The 23,350-nt window shown below is 49.6% G+C and overlaps 1 protein-coding gene across 1 annotated transcript in view; it reads left to right on the forward strand.

Moving 5' to 3' along the window:
* Positions 1-21,065, forward strand: part of xrn1 (5'-3' exoribonuclease 1) — a 37,941-nt gene extending 16,876 nt beyond the window's left edge. Inside the window, 30 exon segments of the mRNA XM_031807347.1 lie at positions 490-646; positions 741-860; positions 952-1,121; positions 1,211-1,328; positions 2,173-2,265; positions 2,396-2,499; positions 2,737-2,868; positions 3,124-3,286; positions 3,590-3,703; positions 3,871-3,969; positions 4,080-4,195; positions 4,548-4,694; positions 4,771-4,860; positions 5,043-5,172; positions 6,332-6,388; positions 6,504-6,591; positions 6,594-6,635; positions 9,500-9,569; positions 11,091-11,292; positions 15,935-16,027; positions 16,147-16,236; positions 16,372-16,479; positions 17,294-17,374; positions 17,493-17,594; positions 17,740-17,854; positions 18,112-18,278; positions 18,418-18,531; positions 18,677-18,782; positions 18,922-19,082; positions 19,508-21,065. Of these exon segments, the coding sequence (XP_031663207.1) occupies positions 490-646; positions 741-860; positions 952-1,121; positions 1,211-1,328; positions 2,173-2,265; positions 2,396-2,499; positions 2,737-2,868; positions 3,124-3,286; positions 3,590-3,703; positions 3,871-3,969; positions 4,080-4,195; positions 4,548-4,694; positions 4,771-4,860; positions 5,043-5,172; positions 6,332-6,388; positions 6,504-6,591; positions 6,594-6,635; positions 9,500-9,569; positions 11,091-11,292; positions 15,935-16,027; positions 16,147-16,236; positions 16,372-16,479; positions 17,294-17,374; positions 17,493-17,594; positions 17,740-17,854; positions 18,112-18,278; positions 18,418-18,531; positions 18,677-18,782; positions 18,922-19,082; positions 19,508-19,831 (3,673 nt within the window). The 3' untranslated portion in view covers positions 19,832-21,065.
* Positions 21,066-23,350: the final 2,285 nt, after the last annotated feature.

The raw sequence follows: 23,350 nt of genomic DNA on the forward strand, positions 1-23,350 counted from the left end.
CTCTCTCTCCTGTATCCCTCTCTCTCTCTCTCCTGTATCCCCCCCCTCTCTCTCTCCTGTATCCCCCCCTCTCTTTCTCTCCTCTCTCTCTCTCCTGTATCCCCCCCCCTCTCTCTCTCCTGTATCCCCCCCCTCTCTCTCTCCTATCCCCCCTCTCTCTCTCCTGTATCCCCCCCCTCTCTCTCTCCTGTATCCCCCCCCCCCCTCTCTCTCTCCTGTATCCCTCCTCTCTCTCTCTCCTGTATCCCCCCCCTCTCTCTCTCCTGTATCCCCCCCTCTCTCTCTCCTGTATCCCCCCTCTCTCTCTCTCCCCCCTCTCTCTCTCCTGTATCCCCCCCCTCTCTCTCTCCTGTATCCCCCCCCTCTCTCTCTCCTGTATCCCCCCCTCTCTCTCTCCTTGTCTCCTCTCCTCTATCTCCCATCTCCTTTCGCGCGCTCTCCTGTTGATCTCTGTCTCTGCGTGTGTACTAATACCTCCCTCTGTTCTAGGTATTACCCGCACCACTATGCCCCCTTCCTGTCAGATGTGCGGAACATAGCCCATCTGAAGTTGACCTTTGACATGGGCAAGCCTTTCATGCCCTTCCAGCAGCTGCTGGGAGTCCTGCCTTCTGCCAGCAAAGACCTGCTGCCCCAGAGCTATAGGGTAACAGACCGACAGACACGCGCGCACATAGCAGCATTGTGGGGACCTATGACACACACACAGTTCTGATACCTGTATTTTGTTCTTTGTGCAGCACCTGATGACATCAGAGAGTTCTAGCATCATTGAGTATTACCCTCTGGACTTCAAGACAGACCTTAATGGGAAACAACAGGAGTGGGAGGCTGTGGTGCTCATCCCCTTCATTGACGAGGTACGTAGACACACACACATAAATACAAGTCAATTACATACTTCATACATGTCTTTGTCTTATTTTGCTTATTTGCACGTTTCCTTTCCAGAGATGTCTGCTTGCTGCGATGGAGCCTTATAACGATCACATGACCAAGGCTGAGAAGGCCCGTAACCGCCACACACAGTGTGCTGTGTACAGCTACCACGCTGAGCTAGACTACCCCTCCACCTCCACCCTGCCTGACCTGTTCCCCAACATCATGCACTGCCATGTCAGGTGAGACACGCCCACACACACACACTCACAGTTATACACATGCACATTCCATGAGGCTAACATACAGTGATGTGTTTGGTGGTTTCCAGAGTGACACCGGTTCCCATGGATGCGTGGCACGTGTCGTTGAGCCACGTGGGGCGCAGTATCAACAGCAGCCAGCTCTACTTCTGTGGCTTCCCCACCTTAAAGCACATCAGACACAAGGTACCACAGACAGACTACAATTCGCTACAGTAATAGCTAGACTCGTTTGATGATATATCTGACAAATTGCAAAGTGTGTGGCGTTTCATGAAACTCGTTCTCTACAATACCTTTGCTACAACAAGGGACTACTTTGTTTGAACGTTTGATCATGTCACTGTAAAGAGACGCCGTTTCTGTGGAAACATTTGGTCTTATTGATCTGAATGTTGTTCAGTCAGCTGTTCTGCAACACAACACTCTAAAAGAGTTTAGTTTTGTCTCATCTTACGTCAGCTGTTGTACCTGAACCTGGCCTCAGCTTCACATTCCAGCTCAGGCTTCATCCATGTTATGAAGATGGATATTGATTGTGCACCTGCCGCTTACTCGAAGCCGGGCCTGTAACTGCGTTCATGTCTGAGTGGTCGAACAGCGAGCTCCTCGTTGAGACCATCTGTCCCTGGGCCATTCACTGCCACATCAAAATGAAACAAAGTTATCCTGCTTCTTCAGTGGGCTATGTTGGGATATATCGCTTGTCATCTTTGGTGTGCCTATCAATGCCCAAGCCCTTCCCCCCCATCCTATTACAAAAATAATTGTATTAAGTCATACAAAGGTTTTACTGCTTTTTGAAGTTTCAAATGCATCCTTTCATTACTAAATGTGTGGAGTGAAAAGTGTAGTGTCAACAGTTATCCTGGGTTGAACTCAGTTGACCAAAGTTAGTTCGCTAACTGTTTTATCACGGCTGCCATTTACACCCCAATATTGACAAAGATAATCGTTTTTTCCCCAATCTTAGTCGGAATACTTTGTATGTTTCATCTGTAGATGTTTCATGTGTGTCTTCTGCCTCTAGTTCTATAAGAAGAAGCACGGGGTGGTGGTGTTCCAGCAGAGCAGCCGAGGAGAGAACATGATGCTGGAGATCACACCTAGCAAGGAGGAACCTGTGAGTGAAGACAGTCTGGTTTCTATGAAGAGTCAAGGATGGTTAGATATACAGTATGTGTCTGGAGCAGAAGTAGTAGATATTGTTTTTCACCACCCCTCCCTTCCCTCCCCCCCCCCCCCCATTTCAGGTGTGTGACAATGTGGCCTCTCTGGTCCTGGGTCGGTCTGTGTTTGTCAACTGGCCCCACCTAGAGGAGGCCAGGGTGGTAGCAGTGTCTGACGGGGAGAGCAAGTAAGAGCCACACAGTTCTGGTCATGTCTAATGAGGGCTGAACTACAGTACTAAACCTGAACTGTCCCTCAAAACCAAACACCTCTGGCTCTGCCCTTTCTTCACTTCTCATTAGACTATAACTTTGAAGTACACGAGTTGTCAATATTCATCAATATCTCTCTCCTACTTCCAACCCTCCTTTCCCCTACATATTCTCTCTCCTCTTTCCCTCCATCACTCACCCGTCCCTCCCAGGTTCTTCCTGGAGGAGCCGGCAGGGATGCAGAAGCTGTACGACGGGGACTCTCCTCCCCCCACTAAGGTCACCTACCTCAGTGACAAGGAACAGAAGGACTGGGTTAAGGACGTACAGGGCATCACTGAGCAGTAAGCATCTATTTGCCATCAAAGTGGACCAGTTTTTCAGTGAGGTCTTGTGCATGTTTGATTTCTGCACTCTCTCTGGCAGAAGTTCCATCCTATGAGTCTTATTACATTTTTTAAATCTTGACCTTTATTTCACCAAGAAGACCCATTTTGGTCAGAAGACCTCTTCCTCTAGGGAGACCTGTGTTTTGCCTGACTGCTCTCCCTACCATAATACCTCTGTTTCTCTCTCCTCCCACCTGTCTCCCCTCTCAGTTTCGGCAAGCGTAAGGGCATTACGGTGAATGAGACGGCGGTGGTTTTGTATACCCAGCTGCTGACAGGCAGGAAGTATGTACCTGGGCAGAGTGGACAGGTGCACCTGGAGAAACAGTGGTCCAAGCAGATACTGCCCTTCCCCTACCAGACCATCGTCAAGGTAAGCACACGCGCGTACACACACAGGAAGACCTACTACACACACACGCTAGAGCTGGGCGTTATAGACGACAAATCCATACTGTGATAAATGGCCAGAATTGGTGCGATAAGAATAAATAAAACGGTAACTTTAAATAATAATACTACTACTAGTTTGATTGTTGTAGCCGTCAATTGTCCCATAAAAATCACCCGTAACTTTTCTCTGGTATAGGCTTCTTATCGTAATGAACAATATCAGGAAAATGCCTACGATAAGGATGGTCGGTGTCTCACACACACACAACTCTCTCTCCCTCAGGACATCAAAGCCTTTGACTCGTCATCCACTCGCTTCAAGACCCTGGAGGAGCTGTTTCCCCCGACGACCACGGTTTTCATGGTGGGGAACCCCTACTACGGTGCCATGGGAGAGGTCGGTACAATTTTCTGTTTCCTGTCTCTACTTTTATGCCAGTTGTTGTTGTTTTCCATTACCCTTTCCTCCTCTTAAAAACAACAGTCTTGACGAAGCTAAATGTGTGGAGTCATGAAATGAGGATCTGTGAGAAGCCTTTCATGCTTTTCCCTTTGGTCACACAGGTGCAGGAGTCCAGTGATGTCATCAAAGAGGGACGGGTGCGGGTGGTGTTCACGGTGCCCTGTGAACCACCGATGGAATCCTTAATACAGAACCAGCATGTAAGTCATTCTCAAAACAACACCTCTCTCACACTCCTCCCCTGCCTCACCACATTACTAAACACGCACCCTTTCCAAGCTCACCCTCCTCTCTGTCTGTCTGTCTGTAGAAATACTGTGTGAAGTACAGTCCAGGCTACGTTCTGGCCTCACGCCTCGGCATCACCGGCTACCTCGTCTCCAGATTCTCTGGCAGCATCTTCGTCGGCAGAGGATCCAAGAAAAAGTGAGAACAAATTTCAAATGACAGCCTATTCTCTATTTGATTCCCTACTGTTGATCATATAGGTTGGTTTGTTTGTGTCTAATAAACCGTGTTTTTCTCTCTCTGTTTGTTCTGTTCTCTCTCTGTTTGTTCTGTTCTCTCTCTGTTTGTTCTGTTCTCTCTCTGTTTGTTCTGTTCTCTCTCTGTTTCTTCTGTTCTCTCTCTGTTTCTTCTGTTCTCTCTCTGTTTGTTCTGTTCTCTCTCTGTTTCTTCTGTTCTCTCTCTGTTTCTTCTGTTCTCTCTCTGTTTGTTCTGTTCTCCCTCGGTTTCTTCTGTTCTCCCTCGGTTTCTTCTGTTCTCCCTCCCTCCACAGTCCCCATGGGGAGCAGAAGGCTAACGTGGGTCTGAACCTGAAGTTCAATAAGAAGAATGAGGAGGTGCCAGGTTACACCAAGAGAACTGAGAAGGAGTGGCTCTATTCTGTCGCTGTGGAGGATCTGATGGCTGAGTACTTGGATAGGTGTGTGTGAAACAGCATTGTGCGTGTTATTATTAGTGTGTGCGCGTGTGTAACCTGCCTTGTGTGTCTCCTGTAGGTTCTCTGAGGTGTTTGACCTGGTGTCCAGGAACAGTCACGACGATGTCTTCTACGAGGACGACATCTGGCCCGGAGTGGACCAAAACGGGTATACATGTTCATGCATTTAACATTCATCATTTCCACTGTCATATAGTCATAACAGGTAAACTTGCAACACTTTCATTCAGATGTTCTTAAACACAAGGAGTAAGTTGGTGTGTAACGATGAAGTAGATTGTAACAGTTATAGTAATAATGAGGGTAGTGGTGGTGATGATTTTCCGTCAGGGCGGAGAGGGTGAAGGAGATCACTTCCTGGTTGAAGACACACCCAGTCGCCGACATCGCCCGGGCGTCATGTGACCTGCAGATCCTGGACACGGCCATCGTGGAGCAGATCGAGGAGGAGGTGGCTAAGGTAACTAGGGGCTGTCAATCATTTATCGGTCTTCCCTCGGCTCTGTCATCAATATTCTCTGTCAATCATTTATCAAGCTGCCTTCACTCATGCTGCCAAACATACCCTCGTAAAACTGACTATGCTACCGATCCTTGCCTTCGGTGATGTCATTTACAAAATAGCCTCCAACACTCTACTCAGCAAATTGGATGCAGTCTATCACAGTGCCATCCGTTTTGTCACCAAAGCCCCATATACTACCCACCACTGTGACCTGTATGCTCTCTTTGGCTGGCCCTTGCTTCATATATTCGTCTCCAAACCCACTGGCTCCAGGTCATCTACAAGTCTTTGCTAGGTAAAGCCCCGCCTTTTCTCAGCTCACTGGTCACCATAGCAGCACCCACTCGTAGCACGCTCTCCAGCAGGTATATCTCACTGGTCATCCCCAAAGCAAATTCCTCCTTTGACCGCCTTTTCTTCCAATTCTCTGCTGCCAATGACTGGAACGAATTGCAAAAATCACTGAAGCTGTAGACTTACATCTCCCTCACTAACTTTAAGCATCAGCTGTCAGAGCAGCTTACCGATCACTGTACCTGTACATAGCCCATCTGTAAATAGCCCATCCAATCTACCTCATCCCCATACTGTTATTTATTTTGCTCCTTGGAACCCCAGTATCTCCACTTGCACATCTATCATTCCAGTGTTAATGCTAAGTTGTAATTATTTCGCCACTATGGCTTATTTATTGTCTTACCTCCCCAATCTTACAGCATTTGCACACACTGTATATAGATGTTTCTATTATTGTTATTGACTGTACGTTTGTTTATGTGTAACTGTGTGTTGGTGTATGTGTCGCACTGCTTTTCTTTATCTTGGCCAGGTCGCAGTTGTAAATGAGAACTTGTTCTCAACTGGCCTACCTGGTTGAATAAAGGTGAAAAATAAATAAATACCTGGTTGAATAAAGGTGAAATAAGAAAATAAAAATCTGTCTACTCCTCCTCTGTTTTTCTATGTATCCATCACCTCTACCCTTGTTTATCTGTCTGAATAAGGCAGATGGGTGGACACACTACTCAACAAGCCCTTCCTTCACTGTCAATGATTCATTGACTTTCTTTTGGTAGTGTTCCTGTAGTCCCTCTTACCTCCCTCTGTTTCTCAGGTCAAGAAGAGCAGCAAGAAAGTGCGTGTGACCGTCAAGCCACATTTACTCTTCAGGGTGAGGAATGTCTTTACCTGTGTGTGGAGAGGAAAATCTAATACTTCGTCTGTCATATAGTTGATCCAACACACACAACTTCTCTGAATCCTGTAGTGTGTGTCTCTCTCTCCAGCCCTTAGAGCAGCAGCACGGTGTGGTCCCTGACCCGGATGCAGAGTACCACCTGTTTGACCGGGTGGTCAACGTCAGAGAGAGCTTCTCTGTCCCCTCGGCCTCAGAGGAACCATCATCGGAATCAAGGGAGGTGAGTGGTCACACCCACTGTCTGTTACGTCTCTCTCTCTCTCATATACAACACACCCACTGTCTGTTACGTCTCTCTCTCTCTCATATACAACACACCCACTGTCTGTTATCTCTCTCTCTCTCTCATATACAACACACCCACTGTCTGTTACGTCTCTCTCTCTCTCTCTCTCTCATATACAACACACCCACTGTCTGTTACGTCTCTCTCTCTCTCATATACAACACACCCACTGTCTGTTACGTCTCTCTCTCATATACAACACACCCACTGTCTGTTACGTCTCCCTCTCATATACAACACACCCACTGTCTGTTACGTCTCTCTCTCTCTCATATACAACACACCCACTGTCTGTTACGTCTCTCTCTCTCTCATATACAACACACCCACTGTCTGTTACGTCTCTCTCTCTCTCATATACAACACACCCACTGTCTGTTACTTCTCTCTCTCATATACAACACACCCACTGTCTGTTACGTCTCCCTCTCATATACAACACACCCACTGTCTGTTACATCTCTCTCTCATATACAACACACCCACTGTCTGTTACTTCTCTCTCTCATATACAACACACCCACTGTTACTTCTCCCTCTCATATACAACACACCCACTGTTACTTCTCCCTCTCATATACAACACACCCACTGTCTGTTACGTCTCTCTCTCATATACAACACACCCACTGTCTGTTACGTCTCTCTCTCATATACAACACACCCACTGTCTGTTAAGTCTCTCTCCCTCTCATATACAACACACCCACTTTCTGTTACGTCTCTCTCTCATATACAACACACCCACTTTCTGTTACATCTCTCTCTCTCTCATATACAACACACCCACTGTCTGTTACATCTCTCTCTCATATACAACACACCCACTGTCTGTTACGTCTCTCTCTCATTTACGACACACCCACTGTCTGTTACGTCTCTCTCTCATATACAACACACCCACTGTCTGTTACTTCTCTCTCTCATATACAACACACCCACTGTCTGTTACTTCTCTCTCTCATATACAACACACCCACTGTTACGTCTCTCTCTCATATACAACACACCCACTGTCTGTTACGTCTCCCTCTCATATACAACACACCCACTGTCTGTTACGTCTCTCTCTCATATACAACACACCCACTGTCTGATACGTCTCCCTCTCATATACAACACACCCACTGTCTGTTACGTCTCCCTCTCATATACAACACACCCACTGTCTGTTACGTCTCTCTCTCATATACAACACACCCACTGTCTGTTACGTCTCTCTCTCATATACAACACACCCACTGTCTGTTACTTCTCTCTCTCATATACAACACACCCACTGTCTGTTACGTCTCTCTCTCATATACAACACACCCACTGTCTGTTACGTCTCTCTCTCATATACAACACACCCACTGTCTTACGTCTCTCTCTCTCAAATACAACACACCCACTGTCTGTTACTTCTTTCTCTCTCTCATATACAACACACTCACTGTCTGTTACGTCTCTCTCATATACAACACACCCACACTGTCTGTTACGTCTCTCTCATATACAACACACCCACTGTCTGTTACGTCTCCCTCTCATATACAACACACCCACTGTCTGTTACGTCTCTCTCTCTCTCATATACAACACACCCACTGTCTGTTACGTCTCTCTCTCTCTCTCTCATATACAAACACACCCACTGTCTGTTACGTCTCTCTCTCTCTCTCTCATATACAACACACCCACTGTCTGTTATCTCTCTCTCTCTCTCTCATATACAACACACCCACACTGTCTGTTACGTCTCTCTCTCTCTCTCATATACAACACACCCACTGTCTGTTATCTCTCTCTCCCTCTCATATACAACACACCCACTGTCTGTTACGTCTCTCTCTCTCTCATATACAACACACCCACTGTCTGTTACGTCTCTCTCTCTCTCTCATATACAACACACCCACTGTCTGTTACGTCTCTCTCTCTCTCTCTCATATACAACACACCCACTGTCTGTTACGTCTCTCTCTCTCTCTCTCATATACAACACACCCACTGTCTGTTATCTCTCTCTCTCTCTCTCATATACAACAACACCCACACTGTCTGTTACGTCTCTCTCTCTCTCTCATATACAACACACCCACTGTCTGTTATCTCTCTCTCCCTCTCATATACAACACACCCACTGTCTGTTACGTCTCTCTCTCTCTCATATACAACACACCCACTGTCTGTTACGTCTCTCTCTCTCTCTCATATACAACACACCCACTGTCTGTTACGTCTCTCTCTCTCTCTCTCATATACAACACACCCACTGTCTGTTACCGTCTCTCTCTCTCTCTCATATACAACACAACCCACTGTCTGTTATCTCTCTCTCTCTCTCCTCTCTCATATACAACACACCCACACTGTCTGTTACGTCTCTCTCTCTCTCTCTCATATACAACACACCCACTGTCTGTTACGTCTCTCTCTCTCTCATATACAACACACCCACTGTCTGTTATCTCTCTCTCCCTCTCATATACAACACACCCACTGTCTGTTACGTCTCTCTCTCTCTCTCATATACAACACACCCACTGTCTGTTACGTCTCTCTCTCTCTCTCTCATATACAACACACCCACTGTCTGTTACGTCTCTCTCTCTCTCTCTCATATACAACACACCCACTGTCTGTTATCTCTCTCTCTCTCTCTCATATACAACACACCCACACTGTCTGTTACGTCTCTCTCTCTCTCTCATATACAACACACCCACACTGTCTGTTACTCATAAACACACACGCGACCACCCTCTGGTCTTTGAACTGTCTCTAAACCGATGTTAACCTCTCTCCCGTGGCAGCTGATCGGGAGGCTGAGATCTTGTATGAGGTTGTGTTTGATGAAGAGTTTGCTGGGGGACTTACTATCAGGTACAGTCTGTCTGTATTTCATTGTTTCACGTAGGTCTATGTTAAGTGTTTCAGGCCTTGACTCAAAACATTTTCTTTTAGGTTATGTGTTTTATATGCCAAGTACCTGTGTTTTGTGACCGTGGTCTGTTGTCTGATCTGACTGTTCTGGGTGACTGTATTCTGCCTGACCGTGGTCTGTTGTCTGATCTGACTGTTCTGGGTGACTGTATTCTGCCTGACTGTGGTCTGTTGTCTGATCTGACTGTTCTGGGTGACTGTATTCTACCTGACCGTGGTCTGTTGTCTCACTTGACTGTTCTGGGTGACTGTATTCTACCTGACCGTGGTCTGTTGTCTCACTTGACTGTTCTGGGTGACTGTATTCTACCTGACCGTGGTCTGTTGTCTCACTTGACTGTTCTGGGTGACTGTATTCTCCCTGACAGTGGTCTGTTGTCTGATCTGACTGTTGTTCTGTGTGACTGTATTCTGCCTGACCGTGGTCTGTTGGGTGACTGTATTCTCCCTGACCGTGGTCTGTTGTCTGATCTGACTGTTCTGGGTGACTGTATTCTGCCTGACCGTGGTCTGTTGGGTGACTGTATTCTCCCTGACCGTCGTCTGTTGTCTGATCTGACTGTTCTGGGTGACTGTATTCTGCCTGACCGTGGTCTGTTGGGTGACTGTATTCTACCTGACTGTGGTCTGTTGTCTGATCTGACTGTTGTTCTGGGTGACTGTATTCTACCTGACCGTGGTCTGTTGTCTGATCTGACTTGTTCTGGGTGACTGTATTCTACCCGACTGTGGTCTGTTGTCTGATCTGACTGTTGTTCTGGGTGACTGTATTCTGCCTGACCGTGGTCTGTTGGGTGACTGTATTCTGCCTGACCGTGGTCTGTTGTCTGATCTGACTGTTCTGGGTGACTGTATTCTACCTGACTGGTCTGTTGTCTGATCTGACTGTTGTTCTGGGTGACTGTATTCTACCTGACCGTGGTCTGTTGTCTGATCTGACTTGTTCTGGGTGACTGTATTCTGCCTGACCGTGGTCTGTTGGGTGACTGTATTCTGCCTGACCGTGGTCTGTTGGGTGACTGTATTCTGCCTGACCGTGGTCTGTTGTCTGATCTGACTGTTCTGGGTGACTGTATTCTACCTGACTGTGGTCTGTTGTCTGATCTGACTGTTGTTCTGGGTGACTGTATTCTACCTGACCGTGGTCTGTTGTCTGATCTGACTTGTTCTGGGTGACTGTATTCTACCCGACTGTGGTCTGTTGTCTGATCTGACTGTTGTTCTGGGAGACTGTATTCTACCTGACTGTGGTCTGTTGTCTGATCTGACTGTTGTTCTGGGTGACTGTATTCTACCTGACTGTGGTCTGTTGTCTGATCTGACTGTTGTTCTGGGTGACTGTATTCTACCTGACTGTGGTCTGTTGTCTGATCTGACTGTTGTTCTGGGTGACTGTATTCTGCCTGACTGTGGTCTGTTGTCTGATCTGACTGTTGTTCTGGGTGACTGTATTCTGCCTAGGTGTGCGTCGGGCCGTGGCTACAGGCTGCCTCCGTGTGCCTTAATCAACCTGAGCCATGGATGCCGCTTTGAGCAGGGTTCACACAAACTGACCGCCATCGTCAAACCCCAGCCTGCCGCCGCCTCCCACCACCACGCACACAACAAAGAACAGCTGTCTGGGCTTAACCACTCACCACGCTCACCCTTCATACCCACACAGGTAGGACTGGAATAGAGAAAATTACACCTGTACTCATGTCACAACCACACACACTCAAATAAGAATGGGTCAAATCTCCCACTCATTAGACTTTCCCGCCCCCCCCCATGTCTCTCCCTCCCTCTCTCCCCCCCATGTATGTTTCTCCCTCCCTCCCCCCCATGTCTCTCTCTCCCTCCCTCCCCCCCATGTCTCTCTCTCCCTCCCTCCCCCCCATGTCTCTCTCTCCTCCCTCCCCCCCATGTCTCTCTCTCCCTCCCTCCCCCCCATGTCCTCTCCTCCCTCGCTCCATGTATTTCTCTCCCTCCCTCCCCCCCATGTCCTCTCTCCCTCGCTCCCATGTATTTCTCTCCCTCCCTCCCCCCCATGTCTCTCTCTCTCCCTCGCTCCCATGTATTTCTTCTCTCCTCCCCTCCCCCCCCATGTCTCTCCCCCCCCATGTCCTCTCTCCCTCGCTCCCATGTATATGTCTCTCCCTCCCTCCCATGTATGTCTCTCCCTCCCATGTATGTCCCCTCCCTCGCTCCCATGTATTTCTCTCCCTCCCTCCCATGTATGTCTCTCCTCCCATGTAAGTCCCCTCCCTCCCCCCCATGCCTCCCTCTCCCCATGTCTCTCTCCCTCCCATGTAATGTCCCTCCCTTCCTCCCCCATGTCTCTCTCCCTCCCTCCCCCCATGTCTCTCTCCCTCCCTCCCCCCATGTCTCTCTCCCTCCCTCCCCCCATGTCTCTCTCCCTCCCTCCCCCCATGTCTCTCTCTCCCTCCCTCCCCCATGTCTCTCTCCCTCCCTCCCCCCATGTCTCTCTCCCTCCTCCCCCCATGTCTCTCTCCTCCCTCCCCCATGTCTCTCTCCCTCCCTCCCCATGTCTCTCTCCCTCCCTCCCCCCATGTCTCTCTCCCTCCCTCCCCCCCATGTCTCTCTCCCTCCCCCATGTCTCTCTCTCCCTCCCTCCCCCCATGTCTCTCCCTCCCTCCCCCCATGTCTCTCTCTCCCTCCCTCCCCCCATGTATGTCCCTCCTCCCTCCCATGTATGTCGCTCTCTCCCTCCCTCCCCCCATGTCTCTCTCCCTCGCTCCCCCCATGTATGTCCCTCCCTCCCTCCCATGTATGTCTCTCTCTCCCTCCCTCCCCCCATGTCTCTCTCCCTCGCTCCCATGTATTTCTCTCCCTCCCTCCCCCCCATGTCCTCTCCCCCCCATGTCTCTCTCCCTCGCTCCCATGTATTCTCTCCCTCTCTCCCATGTATGTCTCTCCCTCCCATGTATTTCCCTCCCTCGCTCCCATGTATTTCTCTCCCTCCCTCCCATGTATGTCTCTCCCTCCCATGTATGTCCCTCCCTCCCCCCCATGCCTCCCTCCCTCCCCCCATGTCTCTCTCCCTCCCATGTATGTCCTCCCTCCCCCCCATGTCTCTCTCCCTCCCTCCCCCCATGTCTCTCTCCCTCCCTCCCCCCCATGTCTCTCTCCCTCCCTCCCCCCATGTCTCTCTCCCTCCCTCCCCCCCATGTCTCTCTCCCTCCCTCCCCCCCATGTCTCTCTCCCTCCCTCCCCCATGTCTCTCTCCCTCCCTCCCCCATGTCTCTCTCCCTCCCTCCCCCCATGTCTCTCTCCCTCCCTCCCCCATGTCTCTCTCCCTCCCTCCCCCCATGTCTCTCTCCCTCCCTCCCCCCATGTCTCTCTCCCTCCCTCCCCCCCCATGTCTCTCCCTCCCTCCCCCCCATGTCTCTCCCTCCCTCCCCCCCATGTCTCTCCCTCCCTCCCCCCCATGTCTCTCCCTCCCTCCCCCCCATGTCTCTCCTCCTCCCCCTCCCTCTCCCCCCCCATGTCCTCTCTCTCCCTCCCTCCCCCCATGTCTCTCCCTCCCTCCCCCCATGTCTCTCTCTCCTCCTCCTCCCCCCATGTCGCTCTCTCCCCCCATGTCTGTCCCTCCTCTCTCCCCCCATGTCTTCTCTCCCTCCCCCCCATGTCTCTCTCTCTCCCTCCCTCCCCCCATGTCTCTCTCTCCCTCCCTCCCCCCATGTCTCTCTCTCCCTCCCTCCCCCCCCATGTATGTCCCTCCCTCCTCCCCCCCATGTATGTCTCTCCTCCCTCCCCCCCATGTATGTCTCTCCCTCCCTCCTCCCTCCCATGTATGTCTCTCCCTCCCTCCCTCCCATGTATGTCTCTCCCGCCCTCCTCCCTCCCATGTATGTCTCTCCCTCCCTCCCTCCCTCCCATGTATGTCTCTCCCTCCCTCCCTCCCTCCCATGTATGTCTCTCTCTCCCTCCCCTCCCTTCCATGTATGTCTCTCTCTCCCTCCCTCCCTCCCATGTATGTCTCTCTCTCCCTCCCTCCCTCCCATGTATGTCTCTCTCTCCCTCCCTCCCTCCCATGTATGTCTCTCTCTCCCTCCCTCCCTCCCATGTATGTCTCTCTCTCCCTCCCTCCCTCCCATGTATGTCTCTCCCTCCCTCCCTCCCTCCCATGTATGTCTCTCTCTCTCCTCCCTCCCATGTATGTCCCTCCCTCCCTCCCATGTATGTCTCTCTCTCCCTCCCTCCCCCCCATGTATGTCTCTCTCTCTCCCTCCCTCCCTCCCATGTATGTCTCTCTCTCCCTCCCTCCCTCCCATGTATGTCTCTCTCTCCCTCCCTCCCTCCCATGTATGTCTCTCTCTCCCTCCCTCCCTCCCATGTATGTCTCTCTCTCCCTCCCTCCCCCCCATGTCTCTCCCACCACCATGTGTTTCTCCCTCTCTCTCCCTCTCCCTCTCTCTGTCTCTACCCGTCTCTCCCTCTCTCCCTCCCTATGTCCCTCCTCTCTCCCTCCCTATGTCCCTCCCTCTCTCCCTATGTCTCTCCCTCCCTCTCTCCCACTCCCTCCCTATGTCTCTCCCTCCCTCTCTCCCACTCCCTCCCTATGGTCTCTCCCTCCCTCTCTCCCACTCCCTCCCTATGTCCCTCCCTCCCTCCCTATGTCTCTCCCTCCCTCCCTATGTCTCTCCCTCCCTCCCTTTGTCTCCCTCCTGTCTCTCTCCCTCCCTCCCCCCCATGTCTCTCCCCCCACCATGTGTTTTCCTCCCTCTCTCCCTCTCCCTCTCTCTGTCTCTACCCGTCTCTCCCTCCCTCTCTCCCTCCCTATGTCTCTCCCTCTCTCCCTCTCAATGTCTCTCCCTCCCTATGTCTCTCCCTCTCTCCCTCCCTATGTCTCTCCCTCTCTCCCTCCCTATGTCTCTCCCTCTCTCCCTCCCTATGTCTCTCCTCTCTCCCTCCTATGTCCCTCCCTCTCTCCCTCCCTATGTCCCTCCCTCTCTCCGCTCCCTAATGTCCCTCCCCCCTCCTCTCTCCTCCTCTCTCCCTCTCTCCCTCTCCCATCCCTGTCTCTCCCTCCCTCCCTATGTCTCTCCTCTCCATCTCCCGTCCTCTCTCCCACTCCCTCCCTATGTCCTCTCCTCTCCCTCTCTCGCACTCCCTCCCTATGTCCCTCCCCTCCCTCCTATGTCTTCTCCCTCCCTTCCTATGTCCTCCCTCCCCCCTTTGTCTCCCCTCCTGTCTCTTCCCTGCCTGTCCTCCTCTCTCCCTCCTGTCTCTCTCCCTCCTGTCCTCCTCTCCTCTGTCTCTCTCTCCCTCCGTCTCTCTCTCCCTCCTGTCTCTCTCTCCGCGCCCGCGTACTCTCCTTCCCGCATCCGTCTCTCATCCCCGCCCTCCGTCTCTCTCCTCCCGCCTCCGTCTCTCTCTTCTCCCGCCCTCCGTCTCTCTCTCCCGCCCTCGTCTCTCTCTCCCGCCCTCCGTCTCTCTCTCCCGCCCTCCGTCTCCTCTCTCTCCCGCCCTCACGTCTCTCTCTCCCGCCCTCCGTCTCTTCCCGCCTCCGTCTCTCTCACCGCCTCCGTTCTCTCTCTCCCGCCCCCCGTCTCATCTCTCCCTCGTCTCTCTCTCCTCTCTCTGTCTCTCTCTCTCCTCTCTCTCTCTCCCTCTCTCTCCTCTCTCTGTCCCTCTCCCTCCCTCCCTCCCTCCTATGTCTCTCCCCTCCCTCCCTCCCATGTATGTCTCTCTCTCCCTCCCTCCCATGTATGTCTCTCTCTCCCTCCCCCCTCCCATGTATGTCTCTCTCCTCCCTCCCTCCCCTCCATGTATGTCTCTCTCTCCCTCCCTCCCTCCCTCCCTCCCCTCCCGCCTCCCTCCCTCTCCCTCCCTCCCTCCCTCCCTCCCTCCCTCCCCTCCCTCCCTCCCTCCCTCCCTCCCTCCCTCCCCCTCCCATGTATGTCCCTCTCTCCCTCCCTCCCCCCCATGTCTCTCCCCCCCACCATGTGTTTCTCCCTCTCTCCCTCTCCCTCTCTCTGTCTCTACCCGTCTCTCCCTCTCTCCCTCCCTATGTCTCTCCCTCCCTATGTCTCTCCCTCTCTCCCTCCCTATGTCTCTCCCTCTCTCCCTCCCTATGTCCCTCCCTCTCTCCCTCCCTATGTCCCTCCCTCTCTCCCTCCCTATGTCCCTCCCTCTCTCCCTCTCCCTCCCTATGTCTCTCCCTCTCTCCCTCTCTCTCTGACTCTCTCTGTCTCTCTCTCCCTCTCTCTCTGTCTCTCCCTCCCTCCCCACCCTCCGTCTGTCTGTCGCTCCCCTTCTCTCTCCGTCTCTCCCTCTGTGTCTGTCTCTGTTTCTCTCAGCAGCAGAACGGCAGACAAAACATTCTCAGGGCAGACACTCAGGGGAACAAAAATGTGCACCACAATGCCCTCAGCCAGAAACACCAGCCGAAGGTCAGCCTGTGTTTGTTCTCTCTCCTCTCTGGTTCGCTCTCTCTGTGTTTGAGTTTTTCTCTACAATGCCACATTTCTCTGTAGTAGAGTGTGTAACATCAATCTCCCTGTGAGTGCAGGGTAAAGATGAGGAGTTCAGTAATGTGTGGCAGTCTCTGCAGAGTTCTGGAATGCCCCAGAAACCACCAGCCCACTGGCAACAAAACAATGTGAGTCCATTCATAAGTGTGTCTGTACCAGTGTCAATGTGAAGTGTTACCATACTCACATTGTGAGTGTAGCAGTGTTTGTTTGTGTTTGTGTGTGACTAAAGCTATTGTACATCTGTGTGTGTCTGTCCCCAGGCGTGTAATTCTGCCTGGGGTCCAGGGTCTCCCGGACAGGAAGGGCAGTTCCAGGGGCAACAGGGCAGGAACCAACCCCAGAGTCAACAACAACAACCCCCCAAACCTGTAAATCACCATTTCATTCTAACCTTTGAACCCTTATGCACCTATATCCATAACCTTTGAACCATACACATTCCTAAACATTGAAGCACGTCTCTTTGGTCCTTACTTTAGCTCCCATCATCACCTCCAGCTGTAGACCAATAGCAGACAGTGACCAGGGTTCTCATCCTCAGCAGTCAGCTTAGCCAGTGGAGTCAGGACTACAAATGAAATGAAACTAGTCAATAAAATGCACTTTGTGAAAGCTGATTGCTGTACGTAGGGTTTATTACAGGGCTGTGTGTAGGGTTTATTACAGGGCTGCGCGTAGGGTTTATTACAGGGCTGTGTGTAGGGTTTATTACAGGGCTGTGTGTAGGGTTTATTACAGGGCTGTGTGTAGGGTTTATTACAGGGCTGTGCGTAGGGTCTATTACAGGGCTGTGCGTAGGGTTTATTACATGGCTGTGCGTGGGGTTTATTACAGGGCTGTGTGAGGGGTTTATTACAGGGCTTTGTGAAGGGTTTATTACAGGGCTGTGTGTAGGGTTTATTACAGGGCTGTGCGTAGGGTTTATTACAGGGCTGTGTGTAGACTAAGTTGTTAGTTTAGTCAAACAAATCCAGATGGGTGAAGATGAAATAACATTTTGATGTTGTCGGGAGATGGAGGGAGTTTGGGGAGGGATTTTTCTTATTTTTTATTGTTGAAAGATGTCAGTGTGTGTGAGTTCTGTGAAGGGAAATGAGGTGTGTAAGAGATATGTGTGTCTGGGAAAGAGAGAGCGATACAACGTGTGTGTGTGTGTGTGTTAAACTTCATGTTGTTTTATAGGGTCCAGCAGGAAGTATCAGACTGCTGAAGAGAAATGAAGATGTCAACACTCTGTTTCCCGCTCAGAACGCCACAAAGAAGGTACACACACACACACACACACACACACACACACACACACACACACACACACACACACACACACACACACACACACACACACACACACATACACACCGTCTTACCCACCTGTCTCCAGCAGACAGAGTTTGAGGAGTTGATCGCCAACCTGAAGATCACTAAGGGCAACGAGCCAACGAGTCAATCGGAGGAGCCGCTGTCTCCGCAGTCATTCGCTATGGTGGGTACTAGACTAGTACAGTCACTAGTTGGTGTTCTGTTATAGTGCACTCAGGGCCCACATCAAACTCTTCAATTACATTTATCCGCTCATTCCTTGTGGTTTGTTGTAGACTAATTGTGATTGGTTGTTCTCGTGTGTGTAGAAGGGGACTCTGGCCCTGAAGGAGATGCTGAACATTGGCTCTGTCCCGGACTCCACTAGTCTCTCCTCCTCCAACACACAGCAGCAGAACAGGAGAAGAGCCACCAAGAAACTGGGTGAGTGGAAATACATGGTTAACTACATGTTTAGATGTAAACATGTAGTTGTGGAGCTATTGTGGGATTTAGTGGAGATAATGCAAATATGAAACCACTTTTTCATCATTCCCCTTCTCGTCCTTACCCATCTTTCCTTTCAACTGTCGTTTCTCCCTCCTTCTACCTCTCCCCATATCGCACACCCTCCTCTCTTTTCACCCCCTCTCTCCTTCTACCCTCATCCTCTCCACCTCCGACATCTCTGCCTGTCTCAGCGGCAAGGATGGGAGACTTAGTGTCACCTGTGTCCGCAGCAGCAGTCCCTCCCCTGCAGGCCCACCAGCCCTCCTCCATGGGTCCCAGTGTGGCCTCAGAGCTGGCTAGGATCTGTGTAGGTCTGGGCATGGCCCCCCCCGACTTCACCTTCATACGCAGCAGACAGGTGAGGCACACACACATGCATGAAACAGGAACACACAGATTGTGGGTAAATCCTTTAGCAACGTCCCTACAGTATCTCTCTGTTTCCCAGTTGTTTTCTGTCTAAGTCCACCTCCATTATCTCTTCCTGTCTCTCTCAGGGTTTGATGGTGTGTCAGGTGAAGCTCTCCAGTGGTCTGCTTGTCCACGGTCCTCAGAGTCACTCTGAGAACGAAGCCAAAGAGAAGGCAGCTCTCTTCGCCCTGCAGCGCCTTGTGAGTGTGGTGTGTGTCCCTACTGTACTTCTGCACGATCTGTGTGTGTTTGCATGCCAAATTGTCTGTTTCTTATTTTATTGTGTGCATGTATTTTACTAATGTCTCCTATACTTCTGTGTTTTATCCTCTCTGTCTCCTGTAGAATTCGGTGGGTTCTGGGTTTCCCATGCCTCCGCCTCTGTTCTCCGGGGTCAGCCAGATAAGAGGACCGTCCATGGGACCCATGACTAACGTATTCGGCCAATCGGGTGAGACCTGCCGTCATGTGTGGCGTCTATATTGATACTAAAGTAGACTGTAACAGTACGACCTCTCTGGGTGCAGTTATGTTTTAGGATACTTATGAATACTGGATGTGAACCTAACCCTTTCTCCCTCTCCCTCCAGGTGGTCTGTTAATCCCTCCTCAGGGGTATGGTCCTCTCCACTGGGGCATGCCTCTCCCTCCCCACCAGGGGCAGCCCTTCTACGGGGGCACCTTCCCTGGCGCCCGGCCCCAGGCACCCTCCGTCCCCATCGGCTCACACAACCAGTTTGTCCCCCTGCAGGTAGGATCACCAGAACCTGTTTCTACGGTTCACACCAGAACCTGTTTCTACGGTTCACACCAGAACCTGTTTCTACGGTTCACACCAGAACCTGTTTCTACGGTTCACACCAGAACCTGTTTCTACGGTTCACACCAGAACCTGTTTCTACGGTTCACACCAGAACCTGTTTCTACGGTTCACACCAGAACCTGTTTCTACGGTTCACACCAGAACCTGTTTCTACGGTTCACACCAGAACCTGCTTCTACGGTTCACACCAGAACCTGTTTCTACGGTTCACACCAGAACCTGTTTCTACGGTTCACACCAGAACCTGCTTCTACAGCTCACATGAAATATGGTTAAACTCAACACAGTTTTTGATTATTAACTGTGTGTGTGTTCCCACACAATCCTAACCTCTAAATTCTAACCTCTGTCAGGTGACTAAGAAGCGCGTGTCATCAGGCAAGAAGCCACAAGAGTTCTACAATGCGGCTCACACGGCGAGGAACCAAGCCCCAAGTAACAAAGCCCAGTCTGACTCCCAACCCTCCCTATCCCCAGCCCCCTCAGCACCCCCTGCAGCCCCCATCACACCCCTAAAGACCGCCCAGGACCCCCCTGAGATGGCTGGGACCCCCTCCACGCCACAGACGCCACGCCAGAACCCCACCCCAGGCCATGGCCACACCCCCAGCTCTGCCTCCAAGAGGAAACACAGGAAACTGGCGGTCAACTTTGAAGTGGCCAAAGTCCAAGAATGATCTGCTTCCCCTCTTTGCTTAGGTGTTGGTTTTTAAGATGGTATTATCATCGTCCTGGTCTCAAATGGAACCCTATTCTCTGTGTGCTGCTCTACTTTTGACCAGAGCCCTATGTAGTTCCCCTATGGGGCTGTTCTCAAAAGTAGTGCGTTAGAAGAGGAATAGGGTGTCATTAGGGTTCTGTTTGAGATGCAGCCACAGTAACGAGAGGGAGGGAGGAGGAGGGCCCCCCACCCAAGGCAATAAGGACTGATAAGTCGCAATGACGTCTGTTTTCTTGTGTTTGTATCATGTTTGTAAGATGGATCACTGTTGTCCCCAGTCTCTCCACACCCTGTGGTACATGGTGTCCTTCTAGTTGGTCCGTTTATGATTGGAGCTTGTAATCAAGGGGTTAATCTCTTTTCATTATTTTCCCTCTGTTTGTATTCTCCATCTTAAGCCAAATGGTAGGGTCTTTTATTAAGGTCATTAGATTTTTGTCACTGTATTTTAAGGTCTATTTTATGGTTTCTAATCGCTTACGCAACAAATAGCAATTTGACATTCTCACTTGTGTCAAGCTAAATTTAGGGTCACAAATGTATTCGGACACGCATAAGGACAACACAAACATCACTATGACAAAATTATTGACATTTCTTCTCTACATTGTAACACAAAAACACCACATTTCTTCCCTCCATTAAGACTTGGATCAATCAGCTAACAGGTCCTGGTAATGTCCCAAAGCAGACAATTTTAATTTGATTTCAAACTGATATGCTGCTGTTAGTTTGTTTTAAAAATATTTTTGCCTCCATATTTCAATGTATGGATTTTCTGCCTCTAGGCAGCCTTTTGAAGATTTATTTGTAAACTATAATTTGTTGTTGTTGTTGCAGAGAGTACCAAGGCTGAATCATTACCTTGTAACCCACATGTACAGCTGCTTGAGTTTTACCAGCATATTTTTGGGGCACTTTGTTTTTGGATTTGTACCCCCCCCCCCCCCCCCCCCCACCACTTTAAACAGTGAGCCGATCTACTGAGTTCTGGCTGTCCGTGGGTTTTAAACATCTGTACCGAAGCACACCTGTTGTACGTCATATTGCTTTCTCTCATAATTAATTTGAGCGCTTGTATAAGAACCCCCCCCCCATCTTAAAGTAGCTTATGGAACTGGCTCTTGTCATGCTGGGGCATGCTGTACATATCCATTGAATAAAAACATCTTTTGTTACCATGGCGTCGATAAATGTGTTTGTCAGTTTATTTTGTCATGGGTTTGAGTGGTAAAGGCATGCATAACTCAAGTGCACAATAGGCCTGTATGTCTGTGTGAACATTGTAAAACGGCTACATTAAATATCCTGTATGTATACATTTATGACCGTTTTTACAAACCACTCATGTCTTGCAGGAATTGATTTACATGTGACGTCGCACCAGTACATAATTAAGTATAGATTGGTCATGTATGTTGGCCACCAGTGGGCAGTGCATGGCTACGGATGTCTTCCTCATGAAGAGTTCAGGCCAGTCTATGGCAGGGGTGGCCTGAAACTCTGGGTGTGCAGACAGACCTTCACTCCAACCCTGCAGACCTTCACTCCAACCCTGCAGATCTTCACTCCAACCCTGCAGACCTTCACTCCAACCCTGCTGAATGCACAGCATGATCCTACTTAATCAGCGGCTCATCAAGAGCTCCATCCAGGTATGTTAAAATGGGGTTGGACTTAAAGCCTGCATAGTCTGTTCGGACATGACTATGGAATAGTACATTAATTTATAGGCACAGGTCAGACAGAACAATTTCTATATTTATTTAGAGTAACTTGTTTAAAGATGGATGTAATAGAATCACAAGACAGCCTCCCGGACAGTATTGCAATTGTACAGGACACAACACTGTATGTAATAAGGACCAGTGGGGGTTGGTGTCATTTAAGATCAGGGAGGATGATAATATCTTTCTATTCCAGCATATTGGATGACTCTTTCAAATTCCATTTCCCCAGCTCAATGCAACACCGATGCAACACAAAAATATAAACACTATGTAAAGTGTTGGTCCTGTGTTTTTTCCAGAGAATTGAATGTTCATTTATCTACCATAAGCCGCCTCCAATGTCATTTTAGAGAATTTGGAAGTACATCCAACCGGCCACATATACACATACCATTTGTATGGCGACGTGTGGGTGAGCGGTTTTCTGAAGTCAACATTGTGAACAGTGGGTTATGGTATGGGCAGGCATAAGCTATGACAATGAACACAATTGCATTTTATCAATGGCAATTAGAATGCACAAAAATACCGTGAAGAGATACTGAGGCCAATTTTTTTCTTTTAAAGCTATCTGTTTGTGACCAACAGATGTATATCTGTATTCCCAGTCATGTGACATCCATGGATTAGGGCCTAATTTATTTATTTCAACTGACTGATTTCCTCGTAACTCAGTAAAATCTTTGAAATGGTTTTATGTTGCATTTGCATTTTTGTTCAGTATACATGATACTTTAATTTTCCCTATACCCATCATGAGGTTGCTACAACCTAGCTTGTGAATGAACGTTTACAGGTTGAGAGATTTTTTTGTTATCACGGTGACAGTGACACATTCAATACCGCCTTGCACACTCTTGCCTGCATCTAGCTGATCTAAGGTGTAATCATTGGTCCAATCTTTGCCAACGAGAGTTCCTATTGGACAAATTCAGGTATGTTTATCCCCGTTTCATTCCGTTTGCTAAATCTGAGCGGTTGTTTGCTAAGTCTGAGAGGTTGTTTTGGACCCCGTACAGGGCCCGGTGAGTTTGGTGGGTACCCCTCCCCAAATATTGTCATCAGAAAATATAATAGTATAAAATCGGTGACTCATTGTTATATTTATCCTGATACCAGATTCGAATTTACGCAACCCTAACAGTTTGGTGGGTACCTCTCCCCAAATATTGTCATCAGAAAATATACAAATGGACATACCCTTTGAAAGCTACAGGCCTTGACTTTTTGGAAATCAAACTAAAATCTTACTGCTGGTAATGTCATAAGAATCTCCCTTCCCTCTCATAAAGGCCATAAATCATGCGCTATGGTCATATTCACAGAGTCACCAAAGTGCAAACATTTAGTACGCATGGAAAGGGAACACCCTCATGGTCATTGTAAAGCAATGCATTTCCTTCTCCATCCACATGACCTTATGCATCCTCCACATGCGCTCATTTACAATTGGAAAACTTTCTTCTTCTGTCTGTGTCCTGATTGCTAAGGTCATTTTAAGATGTCAGGCTTGAAAATCCGTTCAGCCATTTTTACACAGTGACTCACTACCAAAACCAGACGCAACTGGTTTCAAGTGGCCAAGCGACATGTGATCTCCTACTACTATCTAGTGGACGAACTGGGAATAAGACAGAGGATGTACAGTATGTACATCAGTGGATAGACTTCAGCTTTCTCCTCATATGTATATCATTCCCGTGAGACAGAAAATGAAGGTATGGCACGTTGCACAAGCCCTGCAC

Source organism: Oncorhynchus kisutch, linkage group LG27 (assembly GCF_002021735.2).
Source record: "Oncorhynchus kisutch isolate 150728-3 linkage group LG27, Okis_V2, whole genome shotgun sequence".
In the NCBI taxonomy this organism is placed as follows: domain Eukaryota; kingdom Metazoa; phylum Chordata; class Actinopteri; order Salmoniformes; family Salmonidae; genus Oncorhynchus; species Oncorhynchus kisutch.